This window comes from Solea solea, chromosome 20 (genome assembly GCF_958295425.1).
Source record: "Solea solea chromosome 20, fSolSol10.1, whole genome shotgun sequence".
NCBI classification, from domain to species: Eukaryota; Metazoa; Chordata; class Actinopteri; order Pleuronectiformes; family Soleidae; genus Solea; species Solea solea.
The window spans coordinates 1,232,046-1,253,251 of record NC_081153.1 but is presented as its reverse complement, the minus strand read 5'-3'; the positions used below and the strand labels follow the sequence as shown (position 1 = coordinate 1,253,251).

Sequence of the window (21,206 nt, the reverse complement as noted above, 5' to 3'; positions counted from 1 at the left end):
AATCAGTGAAGTATTCCTTTAACTTCCATTTTTCTTTTTGACATAAAATGATGTCTCTGGGTGTCCTCAAGAAGAACACTGTACAACAGTGGTCACCAACCTTTTTGAGACCCAGAGCTACCTGAAGGGTAGAGAATAATATGGAGGGCTACCATATTAACATTTAATGACCATTTAAATGATGAATATTATGCATTCAGTTGCATACACATTTATTTATTTATTTATTTCGGTCATGACATTTAGATCACTCATCACATAACATTGCAGTTCACACAATATACATAACCGAAAGGGAAAGCGGGAGAAGCAAAGCTTAACTAGTCCCGCCCCATTATCATCATACATTTCATTTCTTTTTTTTTTTTTTTTTTTTTATGACATTTTGACAAAGAAAACATGTTTCAGCATCCGGTAGCACTCAGAGATATAGTCTAGCTCTAGACAGTCAACTCAGACTCCATGTATGTATGTACATGTGTCCATGATGTTCCATCGCGCCGTTTCCCCCAGTGTCTACAAATTTCTGTCTCTGACCTTTGTCATACTTTCCTTCTGTGTCAGTCTGTATCGATTAATAGTCATCTCTACATACTTCTTTTTAAATACACTCAGTTTTGCTGATTTTTTCATCTCCTCATCCAGATTGTTCCACTGCCTGACCCCCGTGACCGATACAGTAAAGGATTTTAATGTAGTTCTTACCCTTCTCTGCCTAAACCTCATGTTCCCTCTTAGATTGTGTCCCTCCCCTCTGTTCAGGAATAATTTCTGTAGATTGTGAGGGAGGTTTTTGTTGGCAGCCCTATAAATCATCTGTACTGTGCGGTATTTTATTAAGTCATAGAATTTAAGTATTTTTGATTTGATAAAGAGTTGATTTATATGTTCTCTGTAACTGGCATGATGTAGGATTCTCAAGGCTCTTTTTTGGAGTATAAACAGGGGATAAGTAGTGGTTTTGTAAGTGTGTCCCCAGACCTCTGCACAGTATTGCAGGTGTGGAGAGACTAGTGCGCAGTACAACAAGTACAGTGCCTTCTGGTTTAATAGTTTTTGTGCCCTCCAAAGTATGGACACACTCCTGGCCTTTTAACTGTTTGGTGTGTGGCTTCCAACTTAACATGTCATCAATAATCACTCCCAGCACTTTGTACTCTTTAACCCTTTCAATGTCCACTCCATTAACTTGTATGTTAATACTAGTCTTACAGCCTTTTTTCCCATACAGCATATATTTAGTTTTCTCTAAATTTAGAGATAGTTTATTTATATTAAACCACACATGTAGCTTGGCCATTTCATTATTGACTGTTTCCACTAATTGGTTTAGGTCTTCCCCCGAACAGAAAATATTAGTATCATCTGCAAATAATGTTAATTTCAGAATATTGGATACCTTGCATATGTCATTAATGTATAGTATAAACAGTTTAGGGCCCAGCACTGATCCTTGTGGAACCCCACAAATTATGTCCAAGCAAGTCGATGTGCAATCTCCCATCTTAACATATTGAGATCTGTTGTGAAGATAACTCTTGACCCATTCCAGTGCTATGCCTCTTATACCGTATCTCTCCAGTTTAGCTATCAAAATATCATGGTTGATGGTGTCAAATGCCTTTTTCAGGTCTATGAATATTCCTATTGAATGTAATTTTTGATCAATGGTGTCAGTAATGGTTTCCAGAGACTCAGTTAAAGCTAGAGCCGTCGAGTGGTTTCTTCTGAATCCATATTGGCTATCATATAGCAGATTGTGTTTGTTAATGAAGTTGTCTAGCCTTTCGTTAAATAGTTTCTCCAAAATTTTTGACAATTGTGGTAGTATTGAGACTGGTCTGTAATTAGTAAATTCATGTATGTCACCTTTCTTAAACAATGGCACTACTTTCATTCATTCATTCATTTCAGTGCTTACTAACGATGATCACAGTTTTATAAACAATATCAAAGACATTTTACTCAGTGATCATATGGATACATGCAAGTGAGGTGAAGTGACCCAGTTGGTGACCACTGCTGTACAAGAATATGTGTGTGTTCTTGTATTTGTTACCCTGTTAGGACCATTTCTGTCTGGAAAAACCCAAACCAGGATCAGTGTCTTAGTTTCATAAGAGCTGAGTCATTCTATACATCTCAAGCCCCCCCCCCCCCCCCCCCCCACACACACACACACACACATTCTTGTACAGCATTCTTAGTGAGGACACTCACAGACAGAATGCATTCCTGAACCTTCACCATGACAACCAAATGCCTAACCCTAAAACCAGGTCTCAGCCCCCTTTAAAAGCCCTAAAGGCCTCATTATTGTTGTAAGGACCAGACAATAATGATAAACCATCATTTTACAAAGAGATCAGTGAAATCATGGATCAACATGCTCTGTTTTAAGGTTTGAAGTAAACAAAGGAACATTCCACTGATTTAAAACAAACACTCTCTTTAGCTCCACATACTGTGAACCAGGCATTATTTTCATTAGCTCTCATGTGCTGGAATTCAGAGTTTTTGAAAATTGAAGCAATTATTCTGTCAAATATTTAAAAAGCATTTTTTAAAACTCATCAGTAGACAAGATAGATACATTTAACTGATGCAAATGAAAAGGAAACACATGTTGACTGGTCAGGGTTAAACTGTTAGATATGTAATTATACATCATGTAATAAAGGTTATGGATATTATTAACATTGTAGATGAATACTCTTGGATTAAAGACACATTATGTTAAATGTTGAAACAGCTCGTCACAGGTTCAGGACGTTAGGACTGAAAAATCACACCATCATCGTTGGAGTTCTGTCACAGATCTGTGGAAGCAGCGTCACACACACACATTCATGACTCCCACCTGTTGAGAGAAGACGACAGAGAGTCAGAGTCAGAGTCAGTGATGCAGCTCAGATGTGGAATAATAACATCACATGTTACAACAGCTCACATTCACTCATTCACCAAACACTGGTTGTTTGGAGTTGTGTGAAAACAAATCAACAGAAGTATTTGGACTATTATGAAGTATTCAAATACATTGACAGTATTTTCATATGGAGTTTTGCAGCTTTAACAGCTTCAACTCTTCTTGGAAGACTTTGCTCAACACTTTGAAGTGTTTCTGTGAGAATTAGTGTCCATTCATTGTGTCGAGCATTGATGAGGTCACACACTGATGCTGGACCACAAGGTCTGGCTCTTAATCTCTGTTCCAGTTCATCCCAAAGGTGCTGGATGGGGTTAAAGGTCAGGGCTCATGTCTTTATAGTGGTTGCTTTGTCCACTGGGACACAGTCATGTTGGAGTAGAAATGTCTGCGTCTGCTGAACTTCAGATTGTCCTTCACTGAGAGAAGAGGCCGAGAGTCCAAAGCCCCATTGAAACACGTCAATTCAAATACTTTTGTCCATATAGTGCATCTATAGTGCTGCAGGAACTACTCCTCACCAGCAGGGGTTGCTGTTTCTTTATGTTCATCTCTGTTGACATGGAAGTCAAGGTCACATGTTCAGCTGTGGCCTTAAATGCGTACTCTGTGTACTTTGATGGAAAGTATTTGTTAGTAGATATATTTCAGGGACATTTGGTTTTTGGATTGAATTGTTGTTGCCACTGTTTCATGTTGCCTCACACACACACACACACACACACACACACACACACGGTGACGATACTCAAGTCACTCATTTGCATATTTCTTCAGGAAAAAGTTGTGTTTATATTCTGTTCATGCAGAATTTGTCTATAAACCTTAAACCAGAGAGAACTTTGATTTTGACTCATGTTACAGAGTCTTGGAGGCGGAGCTTTAACCTGAGGTCCAACAGAAAGGGGCGGGCTTTGTCACTCCAGTGTTCATGTTTACAGCAGAGTCACTATCATGTCTGTGTCTGCAGCCTCTTCATGTTATTTGATATAATGTGAATGTAAATGACTTTCTCGTGGTTTTATGTGGTTTACACTTGAAGGTGTTTGTGGAAGACTTTTAAAAAAAGGTCAATGAAGTCTACTTTCTGGGAAATTGTCCTCATTTTTGACCGAAAAAGTGAAGAAAACTAACTCTAACATTGTCTTAAAAGAAGAGAATGACAACTTCATGTAAGCTTTAATAAACAGTAACAAACAACAGTTTGAATGAAATCCCTGCTGCTCCTGCTTCACTACTGCTGTGTTTAAAACACAAAGGTCAAATTCACTCTCTCTGTACTTACGTACTTACACTAACTCTTAGTTTGTTTCATGTCTTTTTCATTTGTTTCCATGTCTTGTCACTAGTTCTCCTGTCATCTTTCTTCCATGCAATCAACTCATTTCCCTCACCTGGTTTTCCATTGGCTCATTAGTCCCTCAGTGATTATATAGCAGCCCATTTTCAGATGGTCTTGTGTTGGTTTTTTGCTCCAGCATTTCTAGTTAGTCTTCTTGTTCTGATGTGTTTGCCTGTTTGTGACTGATTTCCTGCTTTTGGACTTAGTAATCTGCGTTTTCCTGCCTCGTTGTCGTGCTTTTGGGTTCTCCCTTGCCAAGGTGTCAATTCTTAAAGTCAGAGAAGACTCACTTTCATTTCTTTGCTTGTGATAAAGATCATTTCTTGATATTTTGCTCATTTCTTCATGCTTTTGTCAGAGTTTGAAGGAAAATGACGTTCCAGTCTGAAAGTGGCTACTTTGACGTTTTCTAACCAAACAAGATGTGCTGCTGTTTTTACAGTGTATGATACAGTGGATCTATAATCTGTGATGAAGTCAAACTACAAACAGCTGATGGACGCTCATCATGTGAGGCGCTCAGCTCTAGTCTGTGAGTAGCAGCAGCTCGTGGCTCGTCTGTTGTCTCTCTGTGTCTTTGTGTCCAATCATGAAGTCTGTCGCTATTGTGCTGTCACAGCTTCACTGAGGAAACACTGATGTTTGTCTGACTGTGATTAGAACAACACTCTACTCACTCCAGAGTCTCCAGTCTGTAGTCTGGACTCTTCTGAAGATCACACAGAGGCTTCACTGCTGAATCCTGCAGCTGGTTCTCACTCAGGTCCAGGTCTCTCAGGTGGGAGGGGTTGGACTTCAGAGCTGAGACCAGAGAAGAACAGCTGATCTCTGTCAAACTGCAGTGACTCAACCTGAATAAAGAATAAAACATGAGACTTTAGAACAATGTGTGTGTGTGTGACTGTGTCTGTGCGTGTGTGACTGTGTGTGTGTGAGTGTGTGTGACTGTGTATGTGTGTGAGACTGTGTGTGACTGTATCTGTGTGTGTGTGTGACTGTGTGAGTGTGACTGTGTGTGTGTGTGAGTGTGTGTGTGACTGTGTGTGCGTGTGACACTGTGTGTGTGTGTATGTGACTGTGTCTGTGTGTGTGTGTGTGTGACTGTGTGTGGGTGCGCGTGTCTGTGTGTGTGCGTGTGTCTGTGTGTGTGAGTGTGACTGTGTGTGACTGTGTGTGTGTATGTGACTGTGTCTGTGTGTGTGACTGTGTGTGTGTGCGTGTCTGTGTGTGTGTGACTGTGTGAGTGTGTGTGTGTGTGTGTTTAAGGAGTTTATTTTATTCATCAGTGAATAAAATGAGTTTAATGTAAATGAAATGAAAGTTTAAAAAAACAACAGCAGCTTCAGTCAGTGAACTCACTTCAGAGTCTCCAGTCTACAATGTGGACTCTCCAGTCCAGAACACAGCATCTTTACTCCTGAATCCTGCAGCTGGTTCTCACTCAGGTTCAGGTCTCTCAGGTGTGAGGGGTTGGACTTCAGAACTGAGACCAGAGAAGAACAGCTGATCTTTGTCAAACTGCAGCCCCTCAACCTGAATAAAGAATAAAAGATGAGACTTTAGAACAATGTGTGTGTGTGTGACTGTGTGTGTGTGAGTGTGTGTGTGTGTGTGTGTGTGTGTGTGTGTGACTGTGAGTGTGTGTGACTGTGTGTGTGTGTGTGTGTGTGTGTGTGTGTGTTTAAGGAGTTTATTTTATTCATCAGTGAATAAAATGAGTTTAATGTAAATGAAATGAAAGTTTAAAAAACCAACAGCAGCTTCAGTCAGTGAACTCACTCCAGAGTCTTCAGTCTACAATGTGGACTCTCCAGTCCAGAACACAGCAGCTTCACTCCTGAATCCTGCAGCTGGTTCTGACTCAGGTCCAGTTTTCTCAGGTGTGAGGGGTTGGACTTCAGAGCTGAGGCCAGAGAAGAACAGCTGATCTCTGTCAAACTGCAGCCACTCAACCTGAATAAAGAATAAAACATGAGACTTTAGAACAATGTGTGTGTGTGTGTGTGTGTTTGTGTGTGTGACTGTGTGTGTGTGTGTGTGTGTGTCTTTAAGGAGTTTATTTTATTCATCAGTGAATAAAATGAGTTTAATGTAAATGAAATGAAAGTTTAAAAAAACAACAGCAGCTTCAGTCAGTGAACTCACCCCAGAGTCTCCAGTCTACAATGTGGACTCTCCAGTCCAGAACACAGCAGCTTCACTCCTGAATCCTGCAGCTGGTTCTCACTCAGGTCTAGGTTTCTCAGGTGTGAGGGGTTGGACTTCAGAGCTGAGACCAGAGAAGAACAGCTGATCTCTGTCAAACTGCAGAGGCTCAACCTGAATAAAGAATAAAACATGAGACTTTAGAACAATGTGTGTGTGTGTGTGTGTGTGTGTGTGTGTGTGTCTGTGTATGTGCGTGTGTGTGACTGTGTGTGTGTGTGTGTGCGCGCGTGTGCGTGTGTGTCTGTGTGTGTCTTTAAGGAGTTTATTTTATTCATCAGTGAATAAAATGAGTTTAATGTAAATGAAATGAAAGTTTAAAAAACCAACAGCAGCTTCCGTCAGTGAACTCACTTCAGAGTCTCCAGTCTACAATGTGGACTCTCCAGTCCAGAACACAGCAGCTTCACTCCTGAATCCTGCAGCTGGTTCTCACTCAGGTCCAGGTCTCTCAGGTGTGAGGGGTTGGACTTCAGAGCTGAGGCCAGAGAAGAACAGCTGATCTCTGTCAACCTGCAGCTGTTCAACCTGAATAAAGAATAAAAGTGTTTTGTTCAGCAGGTGAATTTTAATGTGTGAGTCAAATATCAGCTGTGAGGATGAAAATGTATCTGAACATTTTCTACAGTGTATTTAGAAAGCATGAGTCATGTGACTGTGAGACACACGAGTGTGTGAAGGTTCAGTTCAAGTGAACGTGAAGAATAAACACGTTTGACGCAAAGAAACAGCAGCAAAATGACAAAGAAGTCACAGGTGAATTTCAACACAGCCTCACTTTTCACATCAAGTTCAACTCAATGAAATGAATCAATGATAAGAAGCAGAAACAGGTGGAGTCTGTGTGCAGGCTGTACACTGAGAGGTTCAATACTGCCCTCTACACTTCAAAGTCCTGAATCACACTTCTTCTCAACATCTTTACAATTCTATATTTTACACTTGATTTGATTCTTTGATTCATCTGTGTTTAGTAAACCAGCTTAAAGGTGCATTACCACCACCTTTATTGCTGCAAAGAATTCTGGGACACGGTCGTTCGCCAAACATACACCAGATGACGAGTCATGTGACAGTTGGGACACGCCCACGTCACGGTGCTGTGACACATGTTGACAACATCTGGACCATGAGTCCACACTTGGAGGATCCAGCCTTATGAACTGAGACACAGCAGGGGGGTATTCCATCAAGCAGGCTAAAGGCAAAGCCAAGCTTTAATGGCCAAGTCTGGCTAATATGAGTGAGAGTTCGGTTCCATCAAAGAGGCTGAGATTAGCCCCAACTCAGTAACCATGGAAACTATGACTCTGGCTAAGCCTCAACCATGGCTAAGCCATAACTGTGGCTCAGGTTTCCGTTCCATCAATCTGAGCCTCAACCCTGTTCCACCAAGGTGGCTAATGTGAATGCCAGCCATGTAACCATGGTAACTTATGCTGCCGGGCAAACCTGGTCTGTAGCAGACTAAAAGTGAAGCTTAGCACCATCTATGATCAAAGAATGTCCAATAGACAGAACCAGAGACACACAACTGTCATGGAATGATAAAATAATATGTAAAACATAAAATATATAATAAAATGTATTAAAGAAATGATTTAAACTAATAATTATATATTATATATAAGTACATTAAAGAACACTATCACCAAAATAAAATATAATAAAAAATAAGACACAAATAAATACAAAATTAAACTAATTAGCAAAAAAATATAATAAAAGGAAATTTAAAGAGATCATCATTGTTTTGATGTAACAAGGGTTAGGGCCTCTGATTGATAGGAGATAGATGATTGATTTGCTGTCACCTGCATTCACTTACTGTAATAGGGGTCCTCGTCTCCATTGAATTGCTTGATTTGCTAAAATGATTCTAGATAAATAATCAATAGATCTGTCATATGATTATTTCCTATAGAATGATAACCAACATTGCATTTCTTCATGTAATAATCTACCATCAATTGTATGATAAATGTGATGAGTCATGTAAAATACTTTGATTAAATGTAGCCTATTATTATCAAAAATGTAGGCAAGGCAACTTTATATAGCACATTTTAGCACAAGGTGATTCAAAGTGCTTTACATAAAATAAAATGAAAATACAACAATTCAACATATAGCATCTGGGACAAAATACAGAAGTAGCACAAATACAGCATGTAAAAATGACAGGCTTAAATGAAAAGGATATCAGCCAGCTGATTTCACTTGATGGAACGACTTGGAGCTAGATTGGGAGATGGAGCTTAGTCAAGCTTCAAGCTTACACCTAAGTCTGGCAATTCTTAGCTACGTTGATGGAATACCCCCCAGATTTGAAGATGAGAGGAAGCTCCTGTTTGTTTGTAAACAGTCACAGCTGTGACATCATCAACAACACTCATTCTGATTGGCTACATGTGAACGTGTCAGAGGAGAAAGTGAAAAACATCAAGTTCAGTCAGAAAAGGTCAAAGCTGCGACTGACGTGAAAACAACAGCGACTGAAACACTTTAGAAAACAAAAAACACGTCAGCTGTGAAAAGATCCTGATTCTACATCTGAGGGAAGAAAAAGTGGAAACATGGAACAACCATCACTGATTCAACTCATGTGACAACATGAATGACTTTCAGTTGTGGATGAAACATCTGACATTTACAACAGTAACAGAGAGTCAGTGAACTCACCCCAGAGTCTTCAGTCTACAATGTGGACTCTCCAGTCCAGAACACAGCAGCTTCACTCCTGAATCCTGCAGCTGGTTCCCACTCAGCTCCAGGTCTCTCAGGTGTGAGGGGTTAGACTTCAGAGCTGAGACCAGAGAAGAACAGCTGATCTCTGTCAATCTGCAGTGACTCAACCTGAATAAAGAATAAAACATGAGACTTTAGACCAGGGGTTCTCAACCTTTTGCAAGCTGGGCCCCCCCAAAGCTGGTTCATTGCAGTTGGGGCCCACCCTCCCCTTCCCGGCGCCACCCCCACTACACCACCTCTTGGATGGATGGATGGATAGATAGATAGATAGATAGATAGATAGATATTATTATTATTATCATCATCATCATCCTCATCAGTAGGCCTATTATCATTACTAGGCTATTGGTATAATTGTGAATTGGCACCAGACCTTTGATATGAATGTATGCTTTATTGTTATTATTACGAGGTCTAATAGTAGGAATATCATCTGCATTTTTTACAGAAGCTTGCAGGCGATGTTCATGTGAGACCTGAGCCTGCTTTGCCTTACAAAGATCCTCAATTCTTGGGGTAATTCTTGCATTTCAACTACACAAAAAGTACCTACTTAATGTGGGCGGAGTCATCACTGCACGGCTGAGTGAAACTGCGGTGAATTCATTTTATACGCGACACACACACACACATCCCCGAGTGACTAGTGACTTTAAACCAGTCCCTGTGACGGGACTCTGGCCATTCAGCGGCCGGCAGTCTGACCAATCATCGCATAGTACCTGCTTAGTGCTTGGAACCTCGCAGGAGCAGGTACTAAAAATAGTACCTGGTACCAAAAAGTCGCCATGAGGATGATTTATTTGTTTGTTATAATAATCCAACCACTTGCATTTCGACATGGGGGGAATTTTCGGGATTTTTTATTCTTTTTCCTTCCCATCCTGTAGCCTACTCGCGCCCCCCCGGGAGAGTGTCCGCGAGAACCACTGCTTTAGACAACTACTGAGTGTGTGTGTGTGTGTGTGTGTGTGTGTGTGTTTAAGGAGTTTATTTTATTCATCAGTGAATAAAATGAGTTTAATGTAAATTAAATGAAAGTTTAAAAAAACAACAGCAGCTTCAGTCAGTGAACTCACTTCAGAGTCTCCAGTCTACAATGTGGACTCTCCAGTCCAGAACACAGCAGCTTCACTCCTGAATCCTGCAGCTGGTTCTCACTCAGGTCCAGGTCTCTCAGGTGTGAGGGGTTGGACTTCAGAGCTGAGGCCAGAGAAGAACAGCTGATCTCTGTCAAACTGCAGTTTATCAACCTGAATAAAGAATAAAAGTGTTTTGTTCAGCAGGTGAATTTTAATGTGTGAGTCAAATATCAGCTGTGAGGATGAAAATGTATCTGAACATTTTCTACAGTGTATTTAGAAAGCATGAGTCGTGACTGTGAGACACACGAGTGTGTGAAGGTTCAGTTCAAGTGACGCAAAGAAACAGCAGCAAAATGACAAAGAAGTCACAGGTGAATTTCAACACAGCCTCACTTTTCACATCAAGTTCAACTCAATGAAATGAATCAATGATAAGAAGCAGAAACAGGTGGAGTCTGTGTGCAGGCTGTACACTGAGAGGTTCAATACTGCCCTCTACACTTCAAAGTCCTGAATCACACTTCTTCTCAACATCTTTACAATTCTATATTTTACACTTGATTTGATTCTTTGATTCATCTGTGTTTAGTAAACCAGCTTAAAGGTGCATTACCACCACCTTTATTGCTGCAAAGAATTCTGGGACACGGTCGTCCGCCAAACATACACCAGATGACGAGTCATGTGACAGTTGGGACACGCCCACGTCACGGTGCTGTGACACATGTTGACAACATCTGAGGGGTATTCCAGAAAGCAGGTTCAACACACTCTGAGTCTATCCCTGAACTCTGAGTTGACTTACTCTAGGTCGGGAAACTCTGAGTATCCGGTTCCAGAACAGCTGATCTGAGTTAGTTCAATCAACTCTGAGTATGTTAACCTCGAGGTACGCGCGTGCACAACCACTGAAAAAAGCCATCATCAATGGAGCCCCGATACCACGAGTCACCATGACAACCGAGAAAAAAAAAAGATCAACATATTTCAGTGCGAAGGAGTTGGAGATCCTTTTGCTGGGCTACGGAGAATATGAGCACATATTTCGCCGCGAATGCAACACAGCTGCAGCAGCGAAGGAGAGAGAGACCGCATGGGAGAAAATTGCTGCCCGAGTCAACGCGTAAGTTTGAATGTACTATTCCATTGACGTAACATTTAACCGTAAGATCGTAGCATAGCCTATAGTTATGAATATAAGTAGGAATGAAATCTGCAATCCAACAGGAGAAAGGAGTACTTGGAAGCAGCTCAAAATTAAACATAAAAACATCATTCAAAAAGGTAAGGCATATTTTGCTAGGCTATAATTGCACCTCACTTTATTTTTTTATTTTTAATTGACTTAGGCTATTAAACGTAACGTAAATATTAATTCAGATTGCAAACATTGAGTTCTGCTCAGCCAACAGAAAGAAGGCAGAGGCCCGAAAAACGGGTGGAGGGCCCCCACCACCACCTCTGTCAGAGGCTGAGGAGCTGGCTCTCAGCCAATACAGGGGTCGCCCTGTGGCTGAAGGCATCCCCGGGGGAAGCTCATCTGAGCCTGTCACCCCCCAGGACAGTGCCTACATCAGATGCAAGTATACACTTATGTCTTTTTTTTAAATAAAACTTTTATATATATATATATATATATGCAATCTGAATTATATAGAGGAGGAGGAGACGCTGTCTGCTGCCACAGGGAGAGATCCGGAGGGGCCTACTGAAGTGTGTCTTAATATTATGTATAGCTACTGGCACTGCTCTACCCATTCATATTCATTTACATTCTTGAGTGGAATTTGGAGTTTGACATGTACACTGAAGTGATGAGCATAGATAATGGACAAACTAGCACATTCTTGTCCTTCAACAGAACATGGCTGGGCATCACCATGAGGAGGGTCCATCAACTTCGAGAGCACAGCTTGACACAGTGAGATTTTCGGTCAATACCATGTTAAATCTGTATGTAGAACTGCAGGAATTAAATTAAACGTCCATATGTTTCCGAGTTGCCGGTAAAAGAGTTGTACAGGGTGCACCTAATGAAAACCATTCAAAAAACCGAGAAAGAAATGGTGTACCTGAACCAGCAAATCAGAAAAACAGACTTGGAAATTCTATTACTTGAACACCAGGTGAGGTGGGTGCATTGTCATGGTGAAACAGGTGAATATGTGAAATATGTTAATAGTTGGAACTATATTACAAATCCTGACTGTTGCTTTTGTACTTTTAATGAATAAAGAAGAACCAAATCACATGTGAATTTGTCTTTTATTTTTAATCAAAACGTCTAATCTGGGTCAGAAGATTCTCTCACGACGTAATGCATTTCTGATCAATACGGCTTCGATGTCGATTGGATTTCTAATGAATGGGCAATCCATGTCTAACTGCTTTCTTCGTGTGGGAGAAGACAGGTAGAAACTCTGGGTTTCTTATAGTAAACCTGCCAGCGAGCAGGTTATGTTCACAGAGTAAGTTACCGCAGTAACAGACCCAGAGTTTAAGTTACCTCTCTTTCTGGAACGGATAACTCAGGGTTTCCCTCATCTCAGGGTTAACAAACTCAGAGTTCTCACATAACCCGCTTTCTGGAATACCCCTCAGGACCATGAGTCCACACTTGGAGGATCCAGCCTTATGAACTGAGACACAGCTGATTTGAAGACGAGAGGAAGCTCCTGTTTGTTTGTAAACAGTCACAGCTGTGACATCATCAACAACACTCATTCTGATTGGCTACATGTGAACGTGTCAGAGGAGAAAGTGAAAAACATCAAGTTCAGTCAGAAAAGGTCAAAGCTGCGACTGACGTGAAAACTACAGCGACTGAAACACTTTAGAAAACAAAAAACACGTCAGCTGTGAAAAGATCCTGATTCTACATCTGAGGGAAGAAAAAGTGGAAACATGGAACAACCATCACTGATTCAACTCATGTGACAACATGAATGACTTTCAGTTGGGGATGAAACATCTGACATTTACAACAGTAACAGAGAGTCAGTGAACTCACCTCAGAGTCTCCAGTCTACAATGTGGACTCTCCAGTCCAGAACACAGCAGCTTCACTCCTGAATCCTGCAGCTGGTTCCAGCTCAGGTTCAGGTCTCTCAGGTGTGAGGGGTTGGACTTCAGAGCTGAGACCAGAGAAGAACAGCTGATCTCTGTCAATCTGCAGTCACTTAACCTGAATAAAGAATAAAAGATGAGACTTTAGACAAAGTTGCTGCTTGAAACCAGTAGTATTGTTATTATTATTAATATGATACTATAATTAAAGTTGATATCAGTCTAATGTTTATGTCTCATTAATAGAACATCAATAACATTGTAGTTGTATAAAAATGTCATAAGTCCTGTTTAAACTTAGAAGCTGACACAACTGTTATATTTCTGCTCCTGGTCTCTCTCTTCTGTCTCTACCTCACCTCCCTCTTTCACTTTCTCTCCCCCTCCTCTCCTCTGTCCTCCATTTTGTCCTTTCACCACAACCGGTCGAGGCAGATGCTGCACATGTTTGAGTCTGGTTCTGTCACAGATTTTCTCTCCACTGCCCCCTAGTGTTTGTTCATTGTGTGAACTGTTGGTTTCTCTTGTCTTTCTGTCTTATCATGAACAGAGACTTGAGAGAATGTTGTGATTTGGTGTTTTCATTCAGTTCAAAACAAGAATCACAACCAGCTGACAAATCTTCACTTTCATCATTTAAAACATCTCCAGAACAAACTGAGAAGAATGAGAAGAACTGACTTCTGTGTGTATTTGATAAACCAAACCATGAATCATCACTGACTGATGATGTTATTGATCATGTCTGAACTCACCGAGCCTTCCTGCAGTTCCTCACAGCTGGAATCAGTCTCTGTTTCCCCTCATCTGATGTGTTGTACTTGTCCAGGTCCAACTCATCCAGAACCTCCTCAGACATCTGCAGCATGTAGGCCAGAGCTGAGCAGTGGATCTCAGAGAGTTCCTGTTCTCTGTTCTTTGACTTCATGAACTCTTGGATCTCCTGATGCACTGATTGGTCGTTCATCTCTGTCAGACAGTGGAAGATGTTGATGCTTCTGTCAGGTGAGATGTTCTCTGTGTTCATCTCCTTCAGGTTCTCAATGACCCTCTGGATGATTTCAGGACTGTTCTTAGTCTGACCCAGCAGACCTCCTAAGAGTCTGTGGTTGGACTCCAGACAGAGTCCATGAAGGAAGCGAACAAACAGGTCCAGGTGACCATTTTCACTTTGAAGGGATTTCTCCATGGCTGCGTTCAGGAACACATCCAGAGAAGTGTAACCACCATCATCATCATCATCATCATCATCTTCATCATCATTAACTTCTTGTCTGAAGAAGTCCTGCAGTACCTCTGTTTTCCTGTTGGTGAAACAGTGGAACATGTAGACTGCAGCCAGAAACTCCTGAACGCTCAGATGAACAAAGCAGTAGACTGATTTCTGGAAGATCACGCTCTCTCTTCTGAAGATCTCTGTACAAACTCCTGAGTACACCGAGGCCTCTGTCACACTTAGACCACACCGCTCCAGGTCTTCTTGGTAGAACATGATGTCTCCTTTCTGCAGATGTTCAAAGGCCAGCCTCCCCAGCTTCAGAAGAAAGTCCCTGTCGGCCTCCATCAGCTCCTGTGGACTTGTCTCATGTCCTTTATCGTACTTGTTCTTCTTCCTCTTGGTCTGAACCAGCAGGAAGTGTGAGTACAGGTCTGTCAGGGTCTTGGGCAGCTCTCCTCTCTGCTCTGTGGTCAACATGTGCTCCAGAACTGTAGCACTGATCCAGCAGAAGACTGGGACTTGACACATGATGTGGAGGCTCCTGGACGTCTTGATGTGTGAGATGATTCTGCTGGACAGATCTTCAGTTCTGGATCTCTTGCTGAAGTACTCGTCCTTCTGGTCGTCAGTGAAGCCTCGTACTTCTGTTACCCTGTCAACACATGTACGAGGGATCTGATTGGCCGCTGCAGGTCGAGAAGTTATCCAGACGAGAGCCGAGGGAAGCAGATTCCCCTGGATGAGGTTGGTCAGCAGCACGTTGACTGATGACCTGTGTGTGACGTCAGAAACCAGCGTCCTGCTGCTGAAGTCCAGTGAGAGTCTGCTTTCATCCAGGCCGTCAAAGATGAACAAAGGTTTACAGACAGCGAGCTTCTCTGCGCTGACCTTCTCTAATGTTGGATGGAAAACATTGAGCAGCGTGAGAAGACTGTGCTGCTGATCTCTGATCAGGTTCAGCTCCCTGAACGAGAGCACAATCAGCAGATTCACATCGTGGTTTTCCAAACCCTCGGCCCAGTCCAGAGTGAACTTCTGCACCGAGAAGGTTTTTCCAACACCAGCGACGCCGTTGGTCAGGACGACTCTGATGTTCCCCTGCTGGTCAGGTAAGGCTTTAAAGATGTCGCAGCACTTGATGGGAGTGTCCTGGACCATCTTCTTCTTGGAGGTCGTCTCCAGCTGCATCACCTCATGTTGAGTATTGACCTCTTCACTCTGTCCCTCTGTGATGTAGAGCTCAGTGAAGATCCTGTTCAGGAGGGTTCTACTTCTTGTTCCTTCAATTCCTTCAGTCACATGTTCACATCTGGTCCTCAGACTGATCTTATGTTCATCGAGAACCTTCTGCAGACCAACATCTGCTGAAAGACAAGAGACAAAGAATGTGAGCAGCTGAGGATTATTTTCATCAGTGTCATGTTTTTCTGTGACGTTGTTGTTTTATGTTGTTTGTTGTCAAATGAAAAACTACATTTTCACTGTAATGACTTGAATAACTTTATTCTGAAAGACTGAATCATTCTAGAAGAACTGTGATGATTGTGAAGGAAAGAGTATCATCTGCATACAAGAGAACAATCATGAGAGAAAAGCAGCAAAATGAGGGGAAACCTTCATTTCTTCAACCTGCAGGGGGCAGCAGAGAGTTAAACTCCATCATGGAGTTAACATGAGTCACATTTTTAACTTTTAAACTGTTTTCTCCTGTTTTACCATTTCTAAAGTCTGCTAGTGCTGATGGGAGCTGCTCTCCTTATGAGTCTTACCAAAGATGCTCTGTGGTCCACGTCCTGTCCTGGGTCTTTTCCCACACTGGGGACAGCAGGAGTCTCCTGGTGGACCAGACTGGTCCCAGTATGAGGAGATGCAGCGTCTGCAGAACCAGTGACCGCAGCTGGTGGAGACTGGATCCTTCAGGACGTCCTGACACAGAGGACAGCGGGACATCTGCTCGTCCACAGAAACAGCAAACTGGTCTCTGTGAAGACATTTCTTTATCACTGACACGTCGGGGACAGGTGGACATGTCTCTGTGGAGACATTTCTTTATCACTGACACGTCGGGGACAGGTGGACATGTCTCTGTGGAGACATTTCTTTATCACTGACACGTCGGGGACAGGTGGACATGTCTCTGTGGAGACATTTCTTTATCACTGACACGTCAGGGACAGGCGGACATGTCTCTGTGAAGACATTTCTTTATCACTGACACGTCAGGGACAGGTGGACATGTGTCTGTGGAGACATTTCTTTATCACTGACACGTCAGGGACAGGTGGACATGTCTCTGTGGAGACATTTCTTTATCACTGACACGTCGGGGACAGGCGGACATGTGTCTGTGGAGACATTTCTTTATCACTGACATGTCAGGGACAGGTGGACATGTGTCTGTGGAGACATTTCTTTATCACTGACACGTCAGGGACAGGTGGACATGTCTCTGTGAAGACATCCTTACAGCTTTGTCTCACAGTGGTTCTGATGGACTGTTGTAAAGGTCTAACCCTGAGGCTCATCCTCACACTCTCTCTGACTCGTCAATGGTTTGACTCATTGATCCGTTTCATCAGATTCTGAATCAGTTCAGTTCAGTCTGTTGCTCACACACACATTTAGTTCTTCTTCCTTCACAAAAGTCCAGTCAAATTCAATTTGAACAACAAATAAAAGAAATGAGCTGTTAATGTGAAGCTGCTTTCAGAGCTGCTCTGAAGTTTGGACGTTTCCCTCCAACAGATGGAGGTTATTTCTTATCTTAATTCAAGAGCATATCATATTGATTTGAGAGCATTATTTATTGAGTCTCTTACTTTGTCTCTGAGGCTCCAGGTTCATGACTGAAGTGTAAAGGTTTTCCCATAGACTGGTCACTCTTCACAGACAGACCGCTGGGTCCTGGAGACTCTGCTCTCTGTCTCTGGTTCTGACCTCTGCAAACACAAACATCACATGATCACTGATGATGGTCTTTGTTTAGACACTTTGATCACAAACAGATTTCAGGTTTACAGCCTGTGGTCGCTGATCTTTGTGTAAAGATTGATCCTCTACAGCAGCGGTGCCAAACTGGCGGCCCGCGGGCCATATGTGGCCCCTCAATCGATTACATGCGGTCCCCCCACTTAAATTTCATGTTATAATACAAACGTGGCCCACGACCTCACCTTGTTTTAAACACAGTTTAAACTGACAGATAATCCTATTGTTCCAGAGCTATGTCAGCTTTATCACTGACATGTCAGGGACAGGTGGACATGTCTCTGTGAAGACATTTCTTTATCACTGACACGTCAGGGACAGGTGGACATGTCTCTGTGAAGACATTTCTTTATCACTGACACGTCAGGGACAGGTGGACATGTCTCTGTGAAGACATTTCTTTATCACTGACACGTCAGGGACAGGTGGACATGTCTCTGTTAAGACATTTCTTTATCACTGACACGTCAGGGACAGGTGGAAATGTCTCTGTGGAGACATTTCTTTATCACTGACACGTCAGGGACAGGTGGACATGTCTCTGTGAAGACATCCTTACAGCTTTGTCTCACAGTGGTTCTGATGGACTGTTGTAAAGGTCTAACCCTGAGGCTCATCCTCACACTCTCTCTGACTCGTCAATGGTTTGACTCATTGATCCGTTTCATCAGATTCTGAATCAGTTCAGTTCAGTCTGTTGCTCACACACACATTTAGTTCTTCTTCCTTCACAAAAGTCCAGTCAAAGACATTTCCCTCCAACAGATGGAGGTTATTTCTTATCTTAATTCAAGAGCATATCATATTGATTTGAGAGCATTATTTATTGAGTCTCTTACTTTGTCTCTGAGGCTCCAGGTTCATGACCAAAGTATAAAGGTGGGTCCATAGACCAGTCACTCTTCACAGACAGACCGCTGGGTCCTTGAGACTCTGCTCTCTGTCTCTGGTTCTGACCTCTGCAAACACAAACATCACATGATCACTGATGATGGTCTTTGTTTAGACACTTTGATCACAAACAGATTTCAGGTTTACAGCCTGTGGTCGCTGATCTTTGTGTAAAGATTGATCCTCTACAGCACAGGTGCCAAACTGGCGGCCTGCGGGCCATATGTGGGCCCTCAATTGATTACATGCGGTCCCCCCACTTAAATATCATGTTATAATACAAACATGGCCCACGACCTCACCTTGTTTTAAACACAGTGTGTAGCTGAGGCACAGCTGCCAGCGAGGTGATAGAATATATGTTTTTATAACAGTAATAATAAGACATTCGCTCATAATGATCACATTATTAAATTTATGACATACAACATTCAATTACATACAGTATATAAATAAGCTTGTTAGGGACCGAGCCACGGATTGCAGCTGAAACGGCTCCTGGAATTAATTTGTGTGACGAAACCATTGTTAGCCTTCTCATTATTATTATTATTATTATAAAGCACCAATTTGTACTCGACACATGAAAGGTGTAAAGTTGTCAAAAGGTTTGGTGGATTCAAAAGTGAGGTCAGGGAACTGCTGCACTCCCCGACTCCCCATCATCAGTCCTAGTTTGATGGTTTCATGACAGTTGTCCACTGTTGAACTGTGCCCTCAGTTATTCTTTGTTTATTTGTATTGATTGTTTATTGATGTTGGGCAAACTTCATGTGTGAAAGTGACGAGCCACCTGTGATACTGAGCGTGTTCAATCAAAGCTGCGTCTGATTGCAGTTCATGAGCGTGGAGCAGAGTGATGGAGAAGAGCGTCTTCTTTCTTTTCCTTTAAGTTCGTGCTGATCTGGGTTCGCCACGTGTCGCCGCTGTATGACCTCGCTCTGCCGACATCCACGTTATTATTTGCGTCATTTGAAATAAATGTGTATTTGATATGAACAGATTGATTTTGCATCATAAACAGTATCACAAAGTATACGTGTGATATCATGATGCAAGATTGTGTTTTAACTTGAAGCTCGTGCTACTGAACACTTGTTTTTTGACGACTCTATGTTCCGTAGTCCGGCCCCCTCTTGACCAGAATAGACGCTCATTGGCCCCCAGGTCATTAGAGTGTGACGGCCCTGCTCTACAGGTACAGTCAGCATTTAGACATGACGGTAGTCAGAAATCTACAGGACCTGATGGTTTCTCAGCCTCTGTGCTAAAAAACTGCTCTCCTGAACTTCATGATGCTTTCTGTGCAATCTTTGAAAAACTGACAGAGAATCCTGTTGTTCCAGAGCTATGGAAGCGTTCTATTATCATTCCTGTGCTGAAGCTCTCATGTCCGGCTGAAAACAACACAAACAAGTACAGGAAATACAGTGTTTCCAAAGAGTTATGGTCAATATGATCAAGCCTGCTATTTCTCAACATTTAGACAAAGATCAATACAATGGATGTCATCATGATGACGTGCAGTGAGTCATGTGACCCAAGGACAACTGCAGCTGGTTTAAAAACTCACAGCTGATGACAAATGACTTTGATGTCGTTGTAGAACCAATCACATGAATCTTTCTAGTGACTTTTTCACTCACTTCTAGTTGAGTTTTCCACTCGTTTTTTGTGTTTTTTGCGTTTGTGTTTAGCGCACAACAAAGTCTGTTGTTGTCTTGTTGTCAGTGCATTGTTACAAGTTTTCTCAGGATAAAAGTTTTTATGACGGTAAAACAGCTGTGTGTGTGTGTGTGTGTGTGTGTGTGATTCTGTCTTTGTGAGGACACAGGTTTGGTCGTGACTTCTTCACAGGACAAAGTGTCTCTTACTTTGTCTCTGAGGCTCCAGGTTCATGACTGAAGGTTAAAGGTTGTCCCATAGAACAGTCACTCTTCACAGACAGACCGCTGGGTCCTGGAGACTCTGCTCTGTCCTCGTCTTCCTCCACACAACCACTCATCTGCTGGACTTCAGTCATTCTGAGACAGACACACACACACACACACACACACACACACACAGGTTGATCACAGATTTACTGATGCAGAAATGGAGAAGATGTGTGTCTCTACCTCATCTCCCTCTTGTCCTTTCTCTCCCCCCTTTCTGTCCCCCAACCTCTCCGCTGTCCCCCATACTCTTTCACCCCGACCGGTCGAGGCAGATGCTGCACATGTGTGAGTCTGGTTCTGTCAGAGATTTCTTCTTCTGTTAAGAGGGAGTTTTTTCTCTCCACTGATGCCTAGTGTTTGCTCATTGTGTGAACTGTTGTGTTTCTCTGCTCTCCTTGATGTTGTCTATGTACAGACCTGAGATCATGTATGTTATGATTTGGCGCTATACAAATAAAATTCAATTGAATAAACCGTCCCAATATACAGATTTACAGAGAATAACTTGTTTTATAGTGTAAAGTGTAAACCTCATATATAAAAAGCACGTCTTCTCTTTGTTGTTGTCAGGAGTTTGTGCAAATTGAGCTCAAGTCAACTTTGACCCTGGATTACTCCAAAAGTTCCAAGACAGTCTGGCTGCAGACCTGCACTGTGAGGTCTCCTGCACTGTCAGAACTGGAAGTTGATTCGAAGCCTTTCAAAATAAAAGCGAGCACACCGGAAGCACATATTCAAAATAAAAGCGAACATACTGGAAGCACATATTTTTCGTTCCCCATGAGAAGTGTGG

The 21,206-nt window shown here is 42.2% G+C and overlaps 1 protein-coding gene across 14 annotated transcripts in view; it reads right to left on the bottom strand.

Annotated features, from left to right (window-relative positions):
* Positions 1–20,524, bottom strand: part of LOC131447159 (NACHT, LRR and PYD domains-containing protein 12-like) — a 117,101-nt gene extending 96,577 nt beyond the window's left edge. For 2 of the 14 annotated variants that reach the window (XM_058618679.1, XM_058618683.1), the window contains exons 1-12: positions 20,351–20,524; positions 18,425–18,544; positions 17,417–17,536; positions 16,367–16,578; positions 14,134–15,961; positions 13,323–13,496; positions 10,307–10,480; positions 9,159–9,332; positions 6,831–7,004; positions 6,417–6,590; positions 6,051–6,224; positions 5,631–5,804 (exon numbers count right to left, since the gene is read on the bottom strand). In XM_058618679.1, coding sequence (XP_058474662.1) covers positions 5,631–5,804; positions 6,051–6,224; positions 6,417–6,590; positions 6,831–7,004; positions 9,159–9,332; positions 10,307–10,480; positions 13,323–13,496; positions 14,134–15,961; positions 16,367–16,578; positions 17,417–17,536; positions 18,425–18,544; positions 20,351–20,499 — 3,647 coding nt within the window. In that variant the 5' untranslated portion in view covers positions 20,500–20,524. Of the gene's footprint in view, positions 1–4,093; positions 5,123–5,630; positions 5,805–6,050; positions 6,225–6,416; positions 6,591–6,830; positions 7,005–9,158; positions 9,333–10,306; positions 10,481–13,322; positions 13,497–14,133; positions 15,962–16,366; positions 16,579–17,416; positions 17,537–18,424; positions 18,545–20,350 lie in introns of those variants that run through there. The other 12 variants (XM_058618685.1, XM_058618690.1, XM_058618680.1 and 9 more) reach the window with 12 other exon arrangements.
* Positions 20,525–21,206: the final 682 nt, after the last annotated feature.